The 18692-nt window shown below is 40.6% G+C and overlaps 1 protein-coding gene across 1 annotated transcript in view; it reads left to right on the forward strand.

The window, feature by feature from the left end:
* Positions 1–1954: 1954 nt before the first annotated feature.
* The window catches only part of AQR (aquarius intron-binding spliceosomal factor), a 117380-nt gene continuing 100642 nt past the window's right edge, over positions 1955–18692 (forward strand). The window contains exons 1-4 of the mRNA XM_066277202.1: positions 1955–2208; positions 7008–7064; positions 11899–11939; positions 17080–17115. Coding sequence (XP_066133299.1) covers positions 2134–2208; positions 7008–7064; positions 11899–11939; positions 17080–17115 — 209 coding nt within the window. The 5' untranslated portion in view covers positions 1955–2133. The remainder of the gene's footprint in view (positions 2209–7007; positions 7065–11898; positions 11940–17079; positions 17116–18692) is intronic.

Genomic DNA, 18692 nt, shown 5'->3' on the forward strand with positions numbered 1-18692 from the left:
CACCTAGCTTAAAAAGAGATAGTGGTTGGAACACACAACCTGTTATTCTGGTTACTGTCATATTTTGTTTTTGTCTTTTATAGTCAAAGTTATGGAAAATTAACTTTACACCTACTTGCGCATTGCCTCTTCAATTACTAACTTCTTAGTTCTTATCTAGAGTTTTTCTCATCACCTCTTGGGAGCAACTCTATGAATGACCAATGTAGTGGGCGTTGTTAGTCACAACCACAACTTCTCTCTTCACTGTATATCAGCCAGATAGGACTGACCTTAATTGCAGCTTCAGCAATGGGTCATTATCAGTCTAAGACTACAAAAATATTACTATTTCCCTTTTTATCATGACCATTTAGGGAGGGGTAAGCCAGTCAATGCACAGCATTTCCTTGGCTAGAGTAATTGGCTCAGGAGTGAGCACTGACCTTAGGTTGATCTGATCAGATGAAACCTCATACTTATTTCAATGATTGAGGAAGAAGAAGTGAGTGAAGAAAGACTTTCTTTAATCTGATACCAGGACATCTGCTAGTCTGGTGACGAAGTCAAGACACAGAAGAGGGTGTGTGTGGGGGTGAAAGTGGATAGGAAAAGGAAGCAGAGCCAAAGAATCATAAAGAAATGGAGCTGGAAGTCTGATTAAACTGCCTGAAGCCTAACCTTTCTCTAGACCAGGGGTAGTCCACATTTTTATACCTACCGCCCACTTTTGTATCTCTGTTAGTAGTAAAATTTTCTAACTGCCCACCGGTTCCACAGTAATAATGATTTATAAAGTAGGGAAGTAACTTTACTTTATAAAATTTATAAAGCAGAGTTACAGCAAGTTAAAGCATATAATAATAATTACTTACCAAGTATATATGTCGGATTTTCGCTGTTTGGCAGAATAAATCTTTACAAAACAACTTACTATAGTTATATCTATCTTTTTATTTATACTTTGGTTGCTCTGCGACTGCCCACCATGAAAGTTGGAACACCCACTAGTGGGCGGTAGGGACCAGGTTGACTACCACTGTTCTAGACTCTTAATTATTTATAATTATAGTTTTCCTTTATTTTACAGCCAATTTGAATTAAAATTTATGTTTATTACAACAAAAATATCAACTATTAATTTTCATCAAATGCTTGTCTAATTGCCGAATCCAACCCTATTGCCATTCCTATCCACCCATTGGGGCATTAGATATGCTTGTTATCATGATTTTGGTGTGCTCTCATGGATATATGACTGAAAATGGGTCAAACATTACTCTAGCCTGACCAGGCAGTGGTGCAGTGGATAGAACGTTGGACTGGGACGCAAAGGACCCAGGTTCGAAACTCCGAGGTTGCCAGCTTGAGTGCGGGCTCATCTGGTTTGAGCAAGGCTCACCAGCTTAAGCCCAAGGTCGCTGGCTTGAGCAAGGGGTCTCTCGGTCTGCTGTACCCCCCCCCCCTCAAGGCACATATGAGAAAGCAATCAATGAATAACTAAGGTGCTGCAACGAAGAATTGATGCTTCTCATCTCTCTCCCTTCCTGTCTGTTTGTCCCTGTTTGTCCCTCTCTCTGTCTCACACACACACACTCCATATATATATATATATATATATATATATTCAGTTCACTGTATGTCAGCTTATATATCCATGAGTCTTTTAAAAACAGTTAAAACCAAGCCCTGAATTTTCGGTCCGTATTTTCACTATTTCCCATTTTAGGGCCCTAAAGGCAGAAACTAAAAGCAACTTTGAAGTTTCTCCCTTTCCCAGCAATTTATTTAGGGAAACCCTTTCCCAACAGAATCTACTTGCCTCCTCACTGACATCTCAATCAGCCGCTGGGTGTTTTCTCTGGGTGTTTCCCACTAGGGGGAGCAAGCGGAGGAGGTCGAAGCCTAAGCCTCTCTAGGTCAGACCCCCTGGCTGCATAGACTTCCGTTCCTGATCCGTACAGCTTCCGGGGGAACGTGCGGGCTGCGGTACGCGTTCCTTGTGGGACGGTGAAGGCTGGAGATACTCGGCCTGGAGGGTTCTTGCTTTGCGGGCTTAGGCGGCCGGAGCCGCCTCACTGGGGAAGTGCATAGATCTCACCGTTGCTTGGAGAGGTCCTTTCTTTTCCACCGGAGCGGAGGGAGAGTGCTGCCATGGCGGCTCCGCCTCAGCCCAAGAAAATCGTAGCCCCTACGGTGTCCCAGATCAACGCGGAGTTCGTGACCCAGGTACGATTGGGCGAGTCCGGTGGGTGTGAGGGATGAGGGCACGCTAGGTGCGGGGGATGACGGAGAAAGAGGTCTTCCTGCCCTGAGGAGTTTACGTTCCGGGGAAGGCAGACATCGAAGGAAAGCTACTGTGCGAGCTTTGCTGTATTAAAGTCGCGATGGATTCACGGAAGGTGGAACACCCAGTCTACCTTTGCCTGGCAGGAAGGCTTCGTAGCAGAGGTGATGCTGAACTGATGGATGAGAAAGGAGTAGGCTTTTTCTTAGACGTAGAGCACCAGGGTTTTTGCGTGGAGTGACAAGAACCTGCTCCAAATAGGTGCGCCTGTGAAGAGAGCAGTCCTGTGGTCTGCTGTGGTTTACTGTGTTGCATTGTGAACCAAAGTTGGCTTTGAATAGGGAAGCACAATCTTCTGGCCCTCGGCAACATTCTTAATCCTTATTTGTGGCTTTGGTTATTGCATGAGTGCAAATAGCTTCATGCAGAAGTTGTGACCCCACCTGCTACCTGGTTCTTGACTTGGAGGATTTGCCAGGGCAAAGCCTTGGAGTCATTTTGAGCCCTCCCCTTCCCTTAACCCCACGTATTCCTCATCCTGAATACTCTTAACTCTCTGCTTCCGCACATCTGTTTACCGTAAGCCAGGTTGCCATTGATGTACCTAGGCATCCTGACCTGTCTTCTTTTTCTTCTTGCTATCCTCCAGCCTGTTCTTTATATTGCTGTCAGAGTGATTTTACACAGGTACAAATCTGATAATATTACTTACTTTTCAGATCTTTTAGAAGAGTTCTAAGTGCTCTCGGGATAATGACCCAAATCCTTCAGAATGTCCTGTGATCTAGCTGTGCTTATATTTAGTTTCCAGTTGCTTTCCTCTCCCTTTCTAACTCTGTGCTTTAGCCATCCTGAACTTCATTTCTTTGAATGTGCCTGCTATCTTTAACCTCCTGGCCTTTCCACATTGTTCTGTCTGCTTGGAATACTTATCCCCCCCCCCCCCTCCTTTCTTTATATGGTTAATTCACTTCTGTTCATCTTCATTACTTTGGAGAGGCTTTTCCTCACAAGGTATACTAGATTAGATATTCCATTTTTCATATATATATTATATGTGTGTGTGTGTGTGTGTGTGTGTGTGTGTGTGTCTTTTTCTGAAGTTAGAAGCGAGGAGGCAGTCAGACAGACTCCCACATGTTCCCACCTGGGATCCACCCGGCATGCCCACCAGGGGCCGATGCTCTGCCCATCTGGGACATTGTTCCTCTGCGGCCGGAGCCACTCTAGCGCCTGAGGCGGAGGCCGTGGAGTCCTCTTCAGCACCTGGGCCAACCTTGCTCCAATGGAGCTCTGGCTGCGGAAGGGAAGAGAGAAATAGAGAGGAAGGAGAGGGGGAGGGGTGGAGAAGCAGATGGGCTCTTCTCCTGTGTGCCCTGACTGGGAATCAAACCCGGGGCTTCCACACGCCGGGCTGAATCTACCGCTGAGCCAACCGGCCTGGGCCCTTATATCTATATTTTTTTGTGGTAAAAATCATTTATTGGTTTCTTTTTCTCAAGGAGCTTGTATTTTAGAGGGAGGGATGACCCAGACAAATGAGCAGTATCATTTCAGGCAGTGGTAGGTGGCGCGATAGGTGCTGTCAGGGAAATGAAACAAGGTGTTGTGACAGGGACTCGGTTGAGGTGTATGAAAGGCAGTCAGGAAAGTCCCCTCTAAAGTGACATTTGGCCTAAGACTTGAATACAAAAACAACAACAACAAAAACAACAGTTTTGGGAAGAGCAGAAGCAATCCAGGGAATAGCACATGCAGATGGTCTTATGATGTGAAGATAAAGAAAGCCAGGAGAGCAAATATAAGAAATAAGATGGAGAATGGTATGAGATGAGGACAGAGAGTATATGAGGTACAAAGTTTGGATTTCATTCTAAGTACAGTAGATTTTCATTGCAATCAGTGGATAATTTTTTTTAGAAAGATCACCGTGACTAATGTGCTGAAATTGAATAAGGTAGGAGAGCAAAAGTAGTAATAGGGTTCCCATTTCATCCAGGTAAGAGATGATGGTTTTCTCTACTTTCAAAGATTGAAGTAAACCAATACTACACTGAACCTGGAAGGACTACGATTTCATGATGATAGATTGTGGAGGAATGGAAGAAGAGACAATTGAACATAGTTTGAACAACTGGGTGAATAACTTGGACATTTACTGTGATAGGAGAGACTGGGAAAAGGGAAGGTTTAGTGGGAATGACAAGATTTCTGTTTTGGCAATGTCAAGTCTGAGATTCCTGTTGACATTCAATTGAAAATGTTGAGAAGGCTCTTGAATATGTGAGTCTAGAGCACATTGGCAAGATCTGTGTGTGAACATCAATTTGGAAGTTATTCACTCAAAATGGTGTTTAAAACTATAGGGTTGACTGAGATGTACTATAGAATGTTGTTTGTAAACATATAATATTTATTGTATCCTGCTTTTGATTGTGAGAGCTGAGACTAGGGAATATGTCAGTTTTATTACCCCTGTACTGCCAGCACCTAGCGTTGTATTGGATGCTGTTACACATTGTATAATATGTAAGTATTTGCTTAAGGAGTGAGTGAATTAATGAATAAGTGTACAGTACCAGGTCATTAAGATGTAGGGAGAGGAACAAACAGTCTCAGCAGTCTAGGGCCATGATAGCAAACATTAATGCTTAATATTTGACAGGTAACTATTTTTGACCACTTAGGCTGCAAAGATGTCTTTGCACATGTCTTCAGGGAGTTCACAGTCTGTGGATGGACACTTTAAGAGACAAAGAACTCATTATTATAGTCCACTGTGATAAATACCAGAATACCGACGTGAGGGAAATACTTTGAGAACAAAGTTTTAAATGATTATATTTGTTTAAGGAATGAATTTTCTCATTGAGAAAGTGCCATTTGAAATGGACTTTGAAATATAAATAGGAAGGTGGGGAAATGGGTTTTCTAGGTAGAGAGTATGTTAGGTGATCTTCCTTCCCTTCCCTTCTCTTTCTCCTCTACCTCCTCCATCTCTTCTACCTCCTCCTCTTCCTCCCTCTCCCCTTACACACGTGACCAGAGAAAGTGCTTTTAATTATTATTGAATGAATGAGATGTAGAGCTTAAAATTTAGTATTAAGATTACATATCTGAACTTTGCCATGAATTTTTTGTGCTACTGTGTTTTTATTTCCTTTTTGCCTTTAAGATTTTACTTTGAACAATTTGTGCTGTCGTAGCTATACAGAGTGGAGAATGGGAAGAGTTTCTATTTTACATGAGACTAGAGAGTGTGGGAGAGGGCAATATATTCCTGGTGGTAGAGGTGTCTAAGAGGTCACAGGTTAGACCCCAAGGAAAAGGAGAAACTCAGAAAAAAAGAGACATGATACATACCTAATAGATGTTTGCTAGATCTTTAATGAAGTAGAGATGGACAGTAAGCAGTTTGGATTAGAAGATGGGATTTACATATTTATTTGGAAGTTCCTGAATCCAAGAAAACATCAGATTCAGTTCCCTTAATGGTGTGATGTTAGGAAAGAGGGCTGAGTTTGGTGATGCCTATAGGGAACAGAATGAAGAAGTGAGGATACCACAGAATAATTGGAGGTGAAGTATTTTCTTTTGAGTTGGAGGGTGATTGATAATTTGGGAAAGTGTCATATGAGTGGGCCATTATTGTAATGTTTTGAGACTTCCTCAGGGCCAATGTCCTCAGTGCTTGAGAGGTTCTTTAAGTGTATCTACTGTGGTAGATACTTAGCTATGGTAGCAAAGGAGACATAGGTCCCATCTCTTATGTTTTCCAGTTAAGTTGGCAGGAAAGATAGATAGCAATCACATGGTGAATAATACAGAAAGAGAAGACTATAATAGTGATATTTACAAAATGAAGAGAAGGGAGAATCAATTGATCACCATCAGGTGGGGTTGAAGAAAGCCTCAAAGAGGTAACATTTCAGATTTTACTTCATTCAGCCATTCATCAGCGATTATCTGAGTGCTTCCAATATGCCAGCCACTGCAAATTAATCTTTTTATAAATATATGGGGTCTTTGTGATTGCCAGGGTTTTCTACTTTTCAAGAGATTGTAGTTAAGGTTCTTTTAAAAAAACAACAACTCAGTAAGACCATGTTGTTTCTTGAATATTATGCAATCCAGCTAAGTATCTGGAGACATGGTATATATGCATGTAAAATTCACAATTTCCAGGTAAAACCCAATCTGCTGACATATGACCTACCAACTCTTCTTATTCTCTGTAATAACTCACTGATAGATTACAGTTTTTTAAGGTTTTGTTTCGATGTGTAATCATTTAAAGATTTATTTTAGAAATCAACATTATCGAAGATTTTGATTCTGATTTTTAATACTGACTCAACTGTTAACTAATTGTAATGTTGGGCAGCTCACTTTATCTAGACTTGGCTTTCCTTATCTCTGTGCTGAAGAGGTTTGACTATGGTTATTAACTTGGCTCTGTTGTTTCCCTGTGGGTAGTTAAAAAGTATGTTATGTTTTTGTTTTTTTAAAATCACAATGGCAGGTGGTGGTGCAGGGCATTAATGGTATTTAGTGGGATACGGCAAAGGATGTAAACTGGCCTGCAAGCCAATATAGTTCCCTTAGAGGGTAGAATTACTCTGTCCCCCAGTGTCTGTAGTACCTTGTTAAGAAACAGCTTGTCACTGAGTGATCGCAGTGTTTTAGCTCTACAGTGCTATGAATCTGTGACTTACTGTATATCTACTGTTTCCTTTTGCAGTTAGCATGTAAATACTGGGCTCCCCACATCAAGAAAAAGTCACCTTTTGATATTAAGGTAAGTATGGATTTGCAACATATTTTTTGAATAGGTCTGCTCTTTGTAGCTCTCTCTCTCCACGTTTATTTTATTGATTTTATAGAGAGGAAGGGAGAGAGCAGGAGGAGAGACAACATCTGTTCCTGTATGTGCCCTGACCAGGGATTGAACTGGCAACCTCTGCGTTTAGGGGTGATGCTCTACCCAGAGATAGTCAACCTTTTATAGCTACCGCCCACTTTTGTATCTCTGTTAGTAGTAAAATTTTCTAACCGCCCACTGGTTCCACAGTAATGGTGATTTATAAAGTAGGGAAGTAACTTTACTTTATAAAATTCATAAGCAGAGTTACAGCAAGTTAAAGCATATAATAATAATAATAACTTAAAAAGTACTTTATGTTGGATTTTCGCTAAGTTTGGCGAAATAAATCTTTATAAAACAACTTACTATAGTTAAATCTACCGCCCACTGTGAAAGCTGGAATGCCCACTAGTGGGCAGTAGGGACTAAGTTGACTACCACTGCTCTAACCAACCGAGCTATCCAGCCAGACCAGGGCTGATCTTTTTTTTTTCTTGTTTTTTTTTTTTTTGTTTTGTTTGTTTGTTTGTTTTTTTGTATTTTTCTGAAGCTGGAAACGGGGAGGCAGTCAGACAGACTCCCATATGCACCTGACCGGGATCCACCCAGCATGCCCACCAGGGGGTGATGCTTTGCCCATCATGGGCGTTGCTCTGTTGCAACCAGAGCCATTCAAGCGCCTGGGGCAGAGGCCATAGAGCCATCCCCATTGTCCGGGCCAACTTTGCTCCAATGGAGCCTTGGCTGTGGGAGGGGAAGAGAGAGACAGAGAGGAAGGAGAGGGGGAGGGGTGGAGAAGCAGTTGGTGCTTCTCCTGTGTGCCCTGGCCGGGAATTGAACCTGGGACTCCTGCACGCCAGGCCGACTCTCTACCACCGAGCCAACCAGCCAGGGACTTCCAAAATTTTTTTAAAAGTTAAACTACAGTTGTCTAATTGTCAAACTAATAATATTTAAGCTAGAAAATTTGGAAAATCTGGAAGGTACCGATAGGAAAATAAAAATCACTGCTAAGAGATAACCTCTATTATAATTTTATTGAATTTCCTCTAGGTTTTAAAAAAAATTGTGTGTGAATTTCCTACTTAAGACTCTTAGGTTGTTTTAAATTTATTATTATTATAAATGACAATTTAATAAAAATCTTTGTAAATAGACAAATTTTCCTACAGTTTTTGAAAGGTTATTTAAAATAGCATCTATTGTTTTCTCTTTTATTTTTAGGTTGATGAACTGAGATAAGGTATTTAATAATGGTCAAAGAAGTGGGAGTTGTTTAGTGTGAGCAGTGGTTCTCAACCTTTCTAATGCCGTGACCCCGCAATACAGTTCCTCATGTTGCGGTGACCCCCAAACCAAAACATAATTTTGGTGGCTACTTCATAACTGTAATTTTGCTACAGTTATTATTTGGAATGTAAATACCTGATATGCATTATGTATTCTCATTGCTACAAATCAAACATAATTTAAACAGTGATTAATCACAAAAACAATATTTAATTATATATTGAGAAATATTTATTTCTAATGGACCTCCTTACCTAGTGTATTGGGGCTACCATTCTGTAAATAGCTGCTTAACTAATGGGTCTATTTTTTTCCAGATTAGTGGCAAGTTTTCTATAGAGAACAGTGTGAACTATGTCATAGGATACACTGCAGTTTCTGCACAGCATGGTATCTTTCAGGGCTCTTTCACACTATAAAGCAGCGGTTTCTGCGGTGGAATCCACATCTCATTTACTTTGATGGGAGACCCGTGGATTCCGCAGAAGAGAGATCCCCTGTACGGCAGAAATGCAGTTCCAACACATTTCTTCCTCTCCTATTCAAGTCAATGGAAGGTCGCAGCAGATTCCACTCAAATATAGAGCATGTTGCTTAATTTTTTCCACGCTAGAACTTTTCCTAGAGCAGAAAAATTCCAAAGGTGGAAACCACCACCCCCAATAGACTTCTATAGGAGGCAGATCTTTTACACTGCAGAATCCACACAGCAGATTCCTCAGTGTGAGGCCTCTTTCACTCTATTGGGGGTAGGAGGCATGTCTTTTACACTGCAGAATCCACACAGCAGATTCCTCAGTGTGAGGCCTCTTTCACTCTATTGGGGGTAGGAGGCATGTCTTTTACACTGCAGAATCCACACAGCAGATTCCTCAGTGTGAGGCCTCTTTCAGTCTATTGGGGGTGGCGGATTCCACCTTTGGAATTTTTCTGCTCTAGGAAAAGTTCTAGGGTAGAAAAAATTAAGCAACATGCTCTATATTTGAGCGGAATCTGCTGCGGCCTCCCATTGACTTGAATAGGAGCGGAAGAAATGTGTCGGGAACTGTCATTTCTCCGCCTCTTATTGAAATCAAAAGGAGGCTGCGGCGGATTGTGTGGTAACCCGAGATTCTGGGGAGCTCTCTTCCACAAAATCCGCCGCACTCCCAATGAAATCCATAGGAGGCAGATTCAATGCCTGAAACCGCTGATTTCAGCAGTTTCCTCATTCAGAATATGGGAAAATAGTGGGAGATATGGGAGATAATTATACATTGGGGAACAGTGTGCATCTTATAGTGGTCTCTTATAGTATAAGACCGATGTAGTTCACACTGTGTAAATGTATGGTGCTTTGTGTAAGTGTAAGCTGCTTTGTGTACTGTGTAATGATTACACACAAAGCACCTTACACTTACACAGTATTGTGTGTATGGTGTGTGTACTGTTTTTACATTATTAACCTTTTTAACACCAGCAGGCTGTCTCGCAGGCTCTCTTGGCTCTCCACCTCTTGCCTCTCTGCCTCCTAGGCTTCTGTCCTCCAGCAGCTGCGCTGCTATGGACTGTGGAGCGTCCCCCCCTTCCCCCGCCCCTTAGGCCCCGGAGGGATGGTGCAATCACGTCTGCGCATGACCGCAGGCATTCAGTTTGGAACGCATGTCCATAACGGCTGCATTCAAGCTGAATAGCGCTGCTGCAGACAGTAGTGCGGCTTCTCAGCGGCTAAAGCCATTGGAAATATGTATTTTCCGATGGCTTTAGGCGACCCCTGTGTTTTGGTCGTTAGACCCCCGCTGGGGTCGCAATCCACAGGTTGAGAACCGCTGGGAGGATTAGATGACTAAGGACCAGTAATAATCAATAAAGGAATGGGCTTAGGGTATAGTTGATACAATTTAGAATAAATGAAAGGGGAAAAAAATCCTAAATGTTCTTGTTGAAATGGGTTCCTCAAGAGGGGTCTTTAAATGAAATGGCGCTGACATATTGCATTCCATTTAACAAGTAATGAGGATTTGCTTAAGCTTTGCCAGTATGAATTGAATTGTAATGTTTAAGGCACTCTTAGTCAAACTGAACCCGAAATTTCTTACATTATTTGAGCTTAAATATTTTATTTGTAAATATATTTGTTTTGCCAGCAATCCCATTTTATATATCAGGAGGATATTAATAAACATGGCACATATTAATTCTTAATTATCAGCAGGGTTGCTTTCTTTTATTATATGCTGTTTGTATACATGTTTGTGTTTCTATATGTTGGGCTTGGGGGTTTCTAGGAACATTTTTTATTAATAACAAAAATATTTTGGTGACTCTGCTAGATTGAGTTGAACCTAATTATATTAAGGTTTTTAGAAATTAAATTTATATCCAGAATGTTTTAGTTAACACAAGTAATAATTCTAAATGAACCTATATATGCCTGTTTGGTATTTAAGGAAGATTATGCCCTTTATTTTATTATTTAATTTGAATTCTGATAAAAAGAAAAGCAATAACAGAGAATTTCCTATAGGATGAAAAGACTTGCTTGCTTCATTGTTTCCCTGTACCACCCACATTTATTTAACAAATGTACTTTGAGCAGTTAAAAAACATAGTTACGCCTGACCTGTGGTGGCGCAGTGGATAAAAGCGTTGACCTGGAAATGCTGAGGTTGCCAGTTCGAAACCCTGGGCTTGCCTGGTCAAGGCACATATGGGAGTTGATGCTTCCAGCTCCTCCCCCCTTCTCTCTCTCTCTCTCTTTCTCTCTCCTCTCCCTCTCTCTCCTTTCTATAAATTAATAAATAAAATAAAATAAATTAAAAAAAAACAAAACAAAAAAAACAAAACAAAACATAGTTACCATAAAATAACAACATATTATACCATGTTAAAGGACTTAATAACGTTACAGTAGGATTTTTTCCTGTTACTACTTTTACTACTATGACCTCTACTGATAACTATTAAAGGCTCACCATGTTACCATATTATTGTCTCTGGCTCTGAGTTTTTTGTTTATGTTTATTTATTTGTTGCTTTCTGTTTTGTATCGCACACATGAGTCCTTTTCCTTCTGACTTATTTGGCTTAGCACCATACTGTCAATCGATACTCTCAATCCGTCCATGTTGTCACAAATGGAAGTATTTCATTTTCATCTTTTCTTATTCCTGAGTGGTATGTACCACATTTTTAAAATCTAATCAGTCATCAAAGGACACTTAGGTTTGAACACATCATTTTAATGATCCTTTCTAGAAATCTTTTATGTAGATATGTTTTATTATTTATGTTTTCTAGTATTTTGCTTCCTGTTAAGACATTTTGAGAAATGTAATGGGATTATGAAAAATCTCAAGTATTATTTCAATGGCAGTAATATTTGATAGCTTTCTTAAACTAAGCTATTTTGTGTAATCCAAGTAATTGATAAACTCTTTAATAGGGTTTGAAAAAAAGTTGTTTGAGAGAGTAAACATTTTTGTATTTTTTATAACAGGTCATTGAAGAGATATATGAGAAAGAGATTGTCAAATCAAGGTAGGAATGAATTTAATTTTCATATATAGAGATTACATTGGACTAACTTGGATTTTATCCCAACTTCTTAACTAAGTGTGATCATAATTAGAATTTTCTTTTCTTTTTTGATTTGCCTATCAGGGAAATGGTGACTAGAAAAGTTTTTATCCAGTTGCTGAAGAGTCACAAGGGTTTATTTTGTTTTTGAAGGAATGTGAGAGAGAATAAATATGGAAATTGTTTTAATTTCAGTTCAACTAATACTAATTTTCTGGTTAAATTTTTTTTTTTTTTTTTTTTGGTATTTTTCTGAAGCTAGAAACCAGGAGAGACAGACAGACTCCCGCATGCGCCCGACCGGGATCCACCCGGCACGCCCACCAGGGGGCAACGCTCTGCCCACCAGGGAGCGATGCTCTGCCCCTAAAGGGCGTCGCTCTGTTGCGACCAGAGCCACTCTAGCGCCTGGGGCAGAGGCCAAGGAGCCATCCCCAGCGCCCGGGCCATCTTTGCTCCAATGGAGCCTCGGCTGCGGGAGGGGAAGAGAGAGACAGAGAGGAAGGAGAGGGCGAGGGGTGGAGAAGCAGATGGGCACTTCTCCTGTGTGCCCTGGCCGGGAATCGAACCCGGGACTTCTGCACGCCAGGCCGACGCTCTACCACTAAGCCAACCGGCCGGGGCTCTGGTTAATCTTTTTAAAAGAGTGTTTAAAATTTAAAAGTAAACAAATTTTACTTTATGTATAAAATACATATTTTATTTTATACATAATATATAAGTATATGTAATAAAAATAATTATTTTGAACAATATAAAAAAGGAGGTAAGTATAAATAAATCTTCTGGGTTTTTTTTGTGTTTTTTTTTGTAATTTTCTGAAGCTGGAAACGGGGAGAGACAGTCAGACAGACTCCTGCATGCGCCCAACTGGGATCCACCCGGCACGCCCACCAGGGGTGAAGCTCTGTCCACCAAGGGGCGATGCTCTGCCCCTCCTTGGCATTGCTCTGCCGCGACCAGAGTCACTCTAGCGCCTGAGGCAGAGGCCAAGGAGCCATCAGGGCCCGGGCCATCTTTGCTCCAATGGAGCCTTGGCTGCGGGAGGGGAAGAGAGAGACAGAGAGGAAGGAGGGGGGGGTGGAGAAGCAAATGGGCGCTTCTCGCCGGGAATTGAACCCGGGTCCCCTGCACGCCAGGCCGATGCTCTACTGCTGAGCCAACCGGCCAGGGCCAATCTTCTCTTTCTTTTTTTTTTTTTTTTTAAAAAACTTTTTTTTTTTTAATTTTTTTTTTAATTTTTATTTATTCATTTTAGAGAGTAGAAAGAGAGGGAGAGAGAGACAGAGAGAGGGGGGAGGAGCTGGAAGCATCAACTCCCATATGTGCCTTGACCAGGCAAGCCCAGGGTTTCGAACTGGCGACCTCAGCATTTCCAGGTCGACACTTTATCCACTGCGCCACCACAGGTCAGACAATCTTCTGTTTCTTAACCTTCAGATTATTTATGTATATGTTTCAGTCCATTACCACTCCAGATTAACAAGAGAGAGTTTATGTTCTATATACTGTTCAGCATCATGCCAAAAAACAAACAATAAATCCAGTGTGTCTTGGATATGTTTTCATATCTGCACCTGTAGACATATATGCTCAGTGCATATTTTAAAAGGATAAATTGACTAAATATGAAATAGAAGTATTTATGTTATAAATGTCACAAACCTTTTAAAATCTCAAATTTGATATTTTTCATGTGTTCTATCTTCTGAGGTAAATTTTGCTAAATATTGTAAAAGCAAGCATGGCAATGTCAAAATAAGAGATTAGTTTTATTTTGTTTTTGTTTTTGGTTTTTTTCTTTGTTTTAGGGAGAGAGACAGGAAGGGAGAGAGATGAGAAGCATCAGCTCATAGTTGGGGGACATTGTTCATTGATTACTTTCTTGTATGTGCCTTGATAGGAGGGTGGCTCCAGCCGAGTCAGTGACCCCTTACTCAAGCCATTGACCTTGGGCTTCAAGCCGGTGACCATGGGGTCATGTCTGTGATCCCACTCTCAAGCTGGCAACCCCACGCTCAAGTTAGATGAGTCCGTGCTCAAGCTGGTGACCTCAGGGTTTTGAACCTGGTTCCCCAGCATCCCAAACCTGGTTCCTCAGTGTCCCAGGCCAACACTCCAGCAGGGGTCCCCAAACTTTTTACACAGGGGGCCAGATCACTGTCCCTCAGACTGTTGGAGGGCCACCACATACAGTGCTCCTCTCACTGACCACCAATGAAAGAGGTGCCCCTTCCAGAAGTGCAGCAGGGGGCCGGATAAATGGCCTCAGGGGGCCGCATGCAGCCCGCAGGCCGTAGTTTGGGGACGCCTGATTCATTGTGCCACTGTCTGGTCAGGCTAGTTGTTTTACTTTAACAATTGTTTGATGAGCCTGTAGAAGTACGCAGGGCCAAAGACCATGTTAAAAAAATTTTTTTTTAACTTGAAGAGTAAGGGGAAGCCAGTGAAGAGTTTTAAGCACAATGATAATATTTTTGAAAGACTGTTTGGAGGGAGAAAGAGGCAGGAAATTAGGTGAGTATTATAGTTGTTGGGTTCAAAATAATGATGGCTTGGATTAGTGTAGAAAGTTGGGATGAAGAGAAGTTGCCATTTTGAGAGAGAAGTGAAGAGATGGTTGGTGGTTGGATGTGGTGAGTGAGGAAAAGGGAAGAGTTAGTGACGACCTCAAAGTTTTTGGCTTAGTTGCTAGGTGAGATTGGTGCCATTACTGACTTTTGTTGTTGTTGGGTAGGCTTGGGTATGGGTCATTAATTCACTTTTGTAAATGTTGAATTTTTGCTACTAATGAGCCATGCAGTCGGGTATCTGGGTGTCGAGCTCAGAAAAGAGGACTGAATTGAACCCACTTTATATCAACCATCTTTTCTATGCTAAGGATACAGTGTGGAACATGGCAGTTAAAGTCTCAATTTATGGGACTTACCTTCTACTTCTTGTCTAGATACAAAAGATATACAGATATGTAATATCAACAGATAGTAAATGCTATGTTAAAATAAAATGTGGTTAGAATTTACTGACTAAGGTTGCTACAATATTTTGGATTGAATGATAAAAATCTAAAGATAGGACATTTGAGCAAGTATATGTAACAGATGACTTGTTGGTCTGAGAGTCGGTATGGATGAAATTTCTTGAGGAAACTTAACTAAGGATGAGCAGGTAAATTCTTGCATCCTTTTTTCTTATATATTGAGGATATACCAATATGAAAATTACCTTGAACTTTAAAACTAGTTCCCTGCCTCTTTTCAGAACAGGCTTTCAATCTAGTGGATAGTAATTGCTTGTGTTTTTTGTTTTATTTGAACCTTTGTTCCTCCAAGGTAATTTTTGTATATTTAAAAGCTACCAATGATTTTTAAGTTATCTAGACTTGAATACATTATTTTTAATTGCTGAAAGAGGTAACCATCATCGACTGGGCTCAGTTGGCTCTATCATGGCACTTTTAACAGCCATATTCTCATCGTGTACCATTTTTAAATATTTGAATACAGTGAAATGATTGCATTCTGCCTGCAAGTCTCAAAGTTTAAAAAATTAAATGCACTTTTATAACATAAATTATACTGTATATTTAAACATTTTTTATTTTTATTTTATTTTTTTATACAGGGACAGAGAGTCAGAGAGAGGAATAGATAGGGACAGACAGACAGGAACAGAGAGAGATGAGAAGCATCAGTCATCAGTTTTTCATTTTGACACCTTGTTCACTGATTGCTTTCTCATATGTGCCTTGACCTTGGGCCTTCAGCAGACCGAGTAACCCATTGCTCAAGCCAGCGACCTTGGGTCCAAGCTGGTAAGCTGTTTTTGCTCAAACCAGATGAGCTCGCACTCAAGCTGGCAACCTCGGGGTCTAGAACCTGGGTCCTCCGCTTCCCAGTCCGATGCTCTATCTACTGTGCCATCTCCTGGTCAGGCTATTTAAACATTTTTATTTTAATTTTTTTTGTATTTTTCTGAAGCTGGAAACGGGGAGGCAGTCAGACAGACTCCCTCATGTGCCCGACCGGGATCCACCCGGCACGCCCACCAGGGGGCGATGCTCTGCCCATCCAGGGCATTGCTGTGTCCTGACCAGAGCCACTTTAGCGCCTGGGGCAGAGCCAAGAAGCCATCCCCAGCGCCTGGGCCATCTTTTGCTCCAATGGAGCCTTGGCTGCGGGAGGGGAAGAGAGAGACAGAGAGGAAGGAGAGGGGGAGGGGTGGAGAAGCAGATGGGCGCCTCTCCTGTGTGCCCTGGCCAGGAATCGAACCCGGGACTTCCGCACGTCAGGCTGACGCTCTACCACTGAGCCAACCGGCCAGGGCTATTTAAACATTTTTAATGATTGTTTTTTAGATCAGTGCCTTGTGGAAGCTTTGTTTCTATGTTAATGTGCTCATTATCTTTATTATGCTCAGACCTTCATTATTGGGGAATGGCTATTTATTAACTTGTTTGTACTCTATCAAAATAAGTCATTTATAGCCATAAGCACTTTTTTTTTTTTTTTGTGACAGAGAGAGAGGGACAAATAGGGACAGACAGACAGGAAGGGAGAGAGATGAGAAACATCAGTTCTTCATTGCGGGACCTTAGTTGTTCATTGATAGCTTTCTCATATGTGCCTTGACCTGGGGGCTACAGCAGACTGTGTGACCCCTTACTCAAGCCAGTGACCTTGGGCTTCAAAATAGCAACCTTTGGGCTCAAGCCAGTGGCCATGGGGTCTGTCTATGATCCCACACTCAAGCCGGCAACCCCGTGCTTAAAGCTCATGAGCCTGCGCTCAAGCCCGGATGAGCCTGCACTCAAGCCTGCAACCTTGGGGTTTCAAACTTAAGTCCCCAGCATCCCAGGCCGATGCTCTGTCCACTGCGCTACCTCCTAGTCAGGCTATTCTCAGGAAGTTTTAAAAATAAAATAAGCTACTCTGAATCAAAAATATATAAAAGCAAAATTAGCTTTCATCAGTGCATATCTAAATATGATCATCTAGTATGTGAGTCAATATTAAAGCAAGACTCCAAAGTACCGTATACATTTATAACTAGAAATGTTTGTATTTTCTGTTTAAATATTTTTATTATCTTATATTTTCAGGTTTGCCATCAGAAAGATAATGCTCTTGGAATTTAGGTGAGTTAAAAGTCTTTGATGAATTTAAGAATGACAACATGATTTTACTTTTAGCTAAATTTTCTGTGCATTTCTGTATAAAATGGTATGGTTAAGAAAATAATTCTAAATTTTTAAGATTTATGTTTATGTGATTTGCTTATTTTGGAATATGTGTATGGTATCCTTTGCATTCTAAGATGATGCTCCATTGTCAGTTTCACGTGTATTTTGAGTTGTTTCTCACTAATTAAGATAGGGTGCGCTGAGCAATTTCTGCACTCTTAGTTCCTCTAGTGATCAGTGTGAGTAAGTTGGAATGCATTCTATGGCCACTTTTTTCTTCCAAGCTAAGTTGTTATTACCAAGGCAGCTTTGTTCTGACCTAACCACTTAAAAATATTTCAGACTAAAATAACAATTTTTAGATCATGAAGGTAGATTAGATTATAACTAGGTATGTCCCATAGGCTGGAAGTAAAAGCCAGGGGTTTTGTTGGTAGTAATATTTACTAGTTATTGAACACTTGTCTTGTATCAGGCAAAATATTAAATATTTTATATACAGAGCTCTTGTAGCAACCCTGAGATTCAGTATTATACTTTCTATTTAGTGGAGGAAGAAACTGAGATCAGCGATATTAAGTAATTTGTTCAAAATAATGCAGTTAAACAGTTGTCAGAGCTGGGGCACCTGTGTCTGATGCCAAAGCTCATTTTTCTGCTTCTCTACACTACCTTGAGGTGTATCTACATCAGAGGTCAGAGACTGTGTTAGCAACTCTCACTCCACCCACACACTGATTTGATCCTCACCAAAATAAAAAATGGCATGAAATAGGTGTTCTTATCATTTTTACAGAGAGAAATTCAAGTTTATAGTTGTCAATTAACTATTAACTAGTAAGTTAACTGCCTCCTATATCCTAATAATAGTATTGTATTGAATACTTGATCTCATTTAAGGTCTAAATAACCCTAGTAAGATCTTCCTTATTTTATAGGCAAGAACACTGAGGCTAGAAATTGGAATCATCTGACCCTTAGATTGATATGCCCTTTTTATTGTATCATGCCATCTTTCAAGAAGACAAAAAAATTGAGAGGATCCTGATAAACAATTCGGAGGAAATCAGAATTCTATGGTTCTGGCAAATATCAAATACCAAGAGCAGTGCAGGAAGGAGAAAGCAACAGAACAGCTGGCAGATGCCAGTGACAGTGAATGACTTTTAATAACTGAAGAACTGGGTTGTTAGAAGCTTTTATGTAATTTCTATGTGACAATGCAAATTTTGAACAGAGCAACTGCAAGTAGCAAAGAAAGAGTGAAGATCTTAAAATCTGCTGGAGAAAGACATTACTCGGAAAGGAGGAAGGAAAATAGATTAAATGTAAAATTCTCAATTGTAATAATAAAAAAATAATAGAATGAGATTAATACATAGAAAAACATAACTATCAACCTAGAAAGAATTTTATAACCAGCTAAATCGTCATGAAATAAAGCTATATCAGACACACTAACAGACTACTGCTAACAGTAGCTCACTATAATGGACACAATTCAGGAAAAAGAAGTTTAAACTTATAAGAAA

Source organism: Saccopteryx bilineata, chromosome 4 (assembly GCF_036850765.1).
Source record: "Saccopteryx bilineata isolate mSacBil1 chromosome 4, mSacBil1_pri_phased_curated, whole genome shotgun sequence".
Taxonomy (NCBI): Eukaryota; Metazoa; Chordata; class Mammalia; order Chiroptera; family Emballonuridae; genus Saccopteryx; species Saccopteryx bilineata.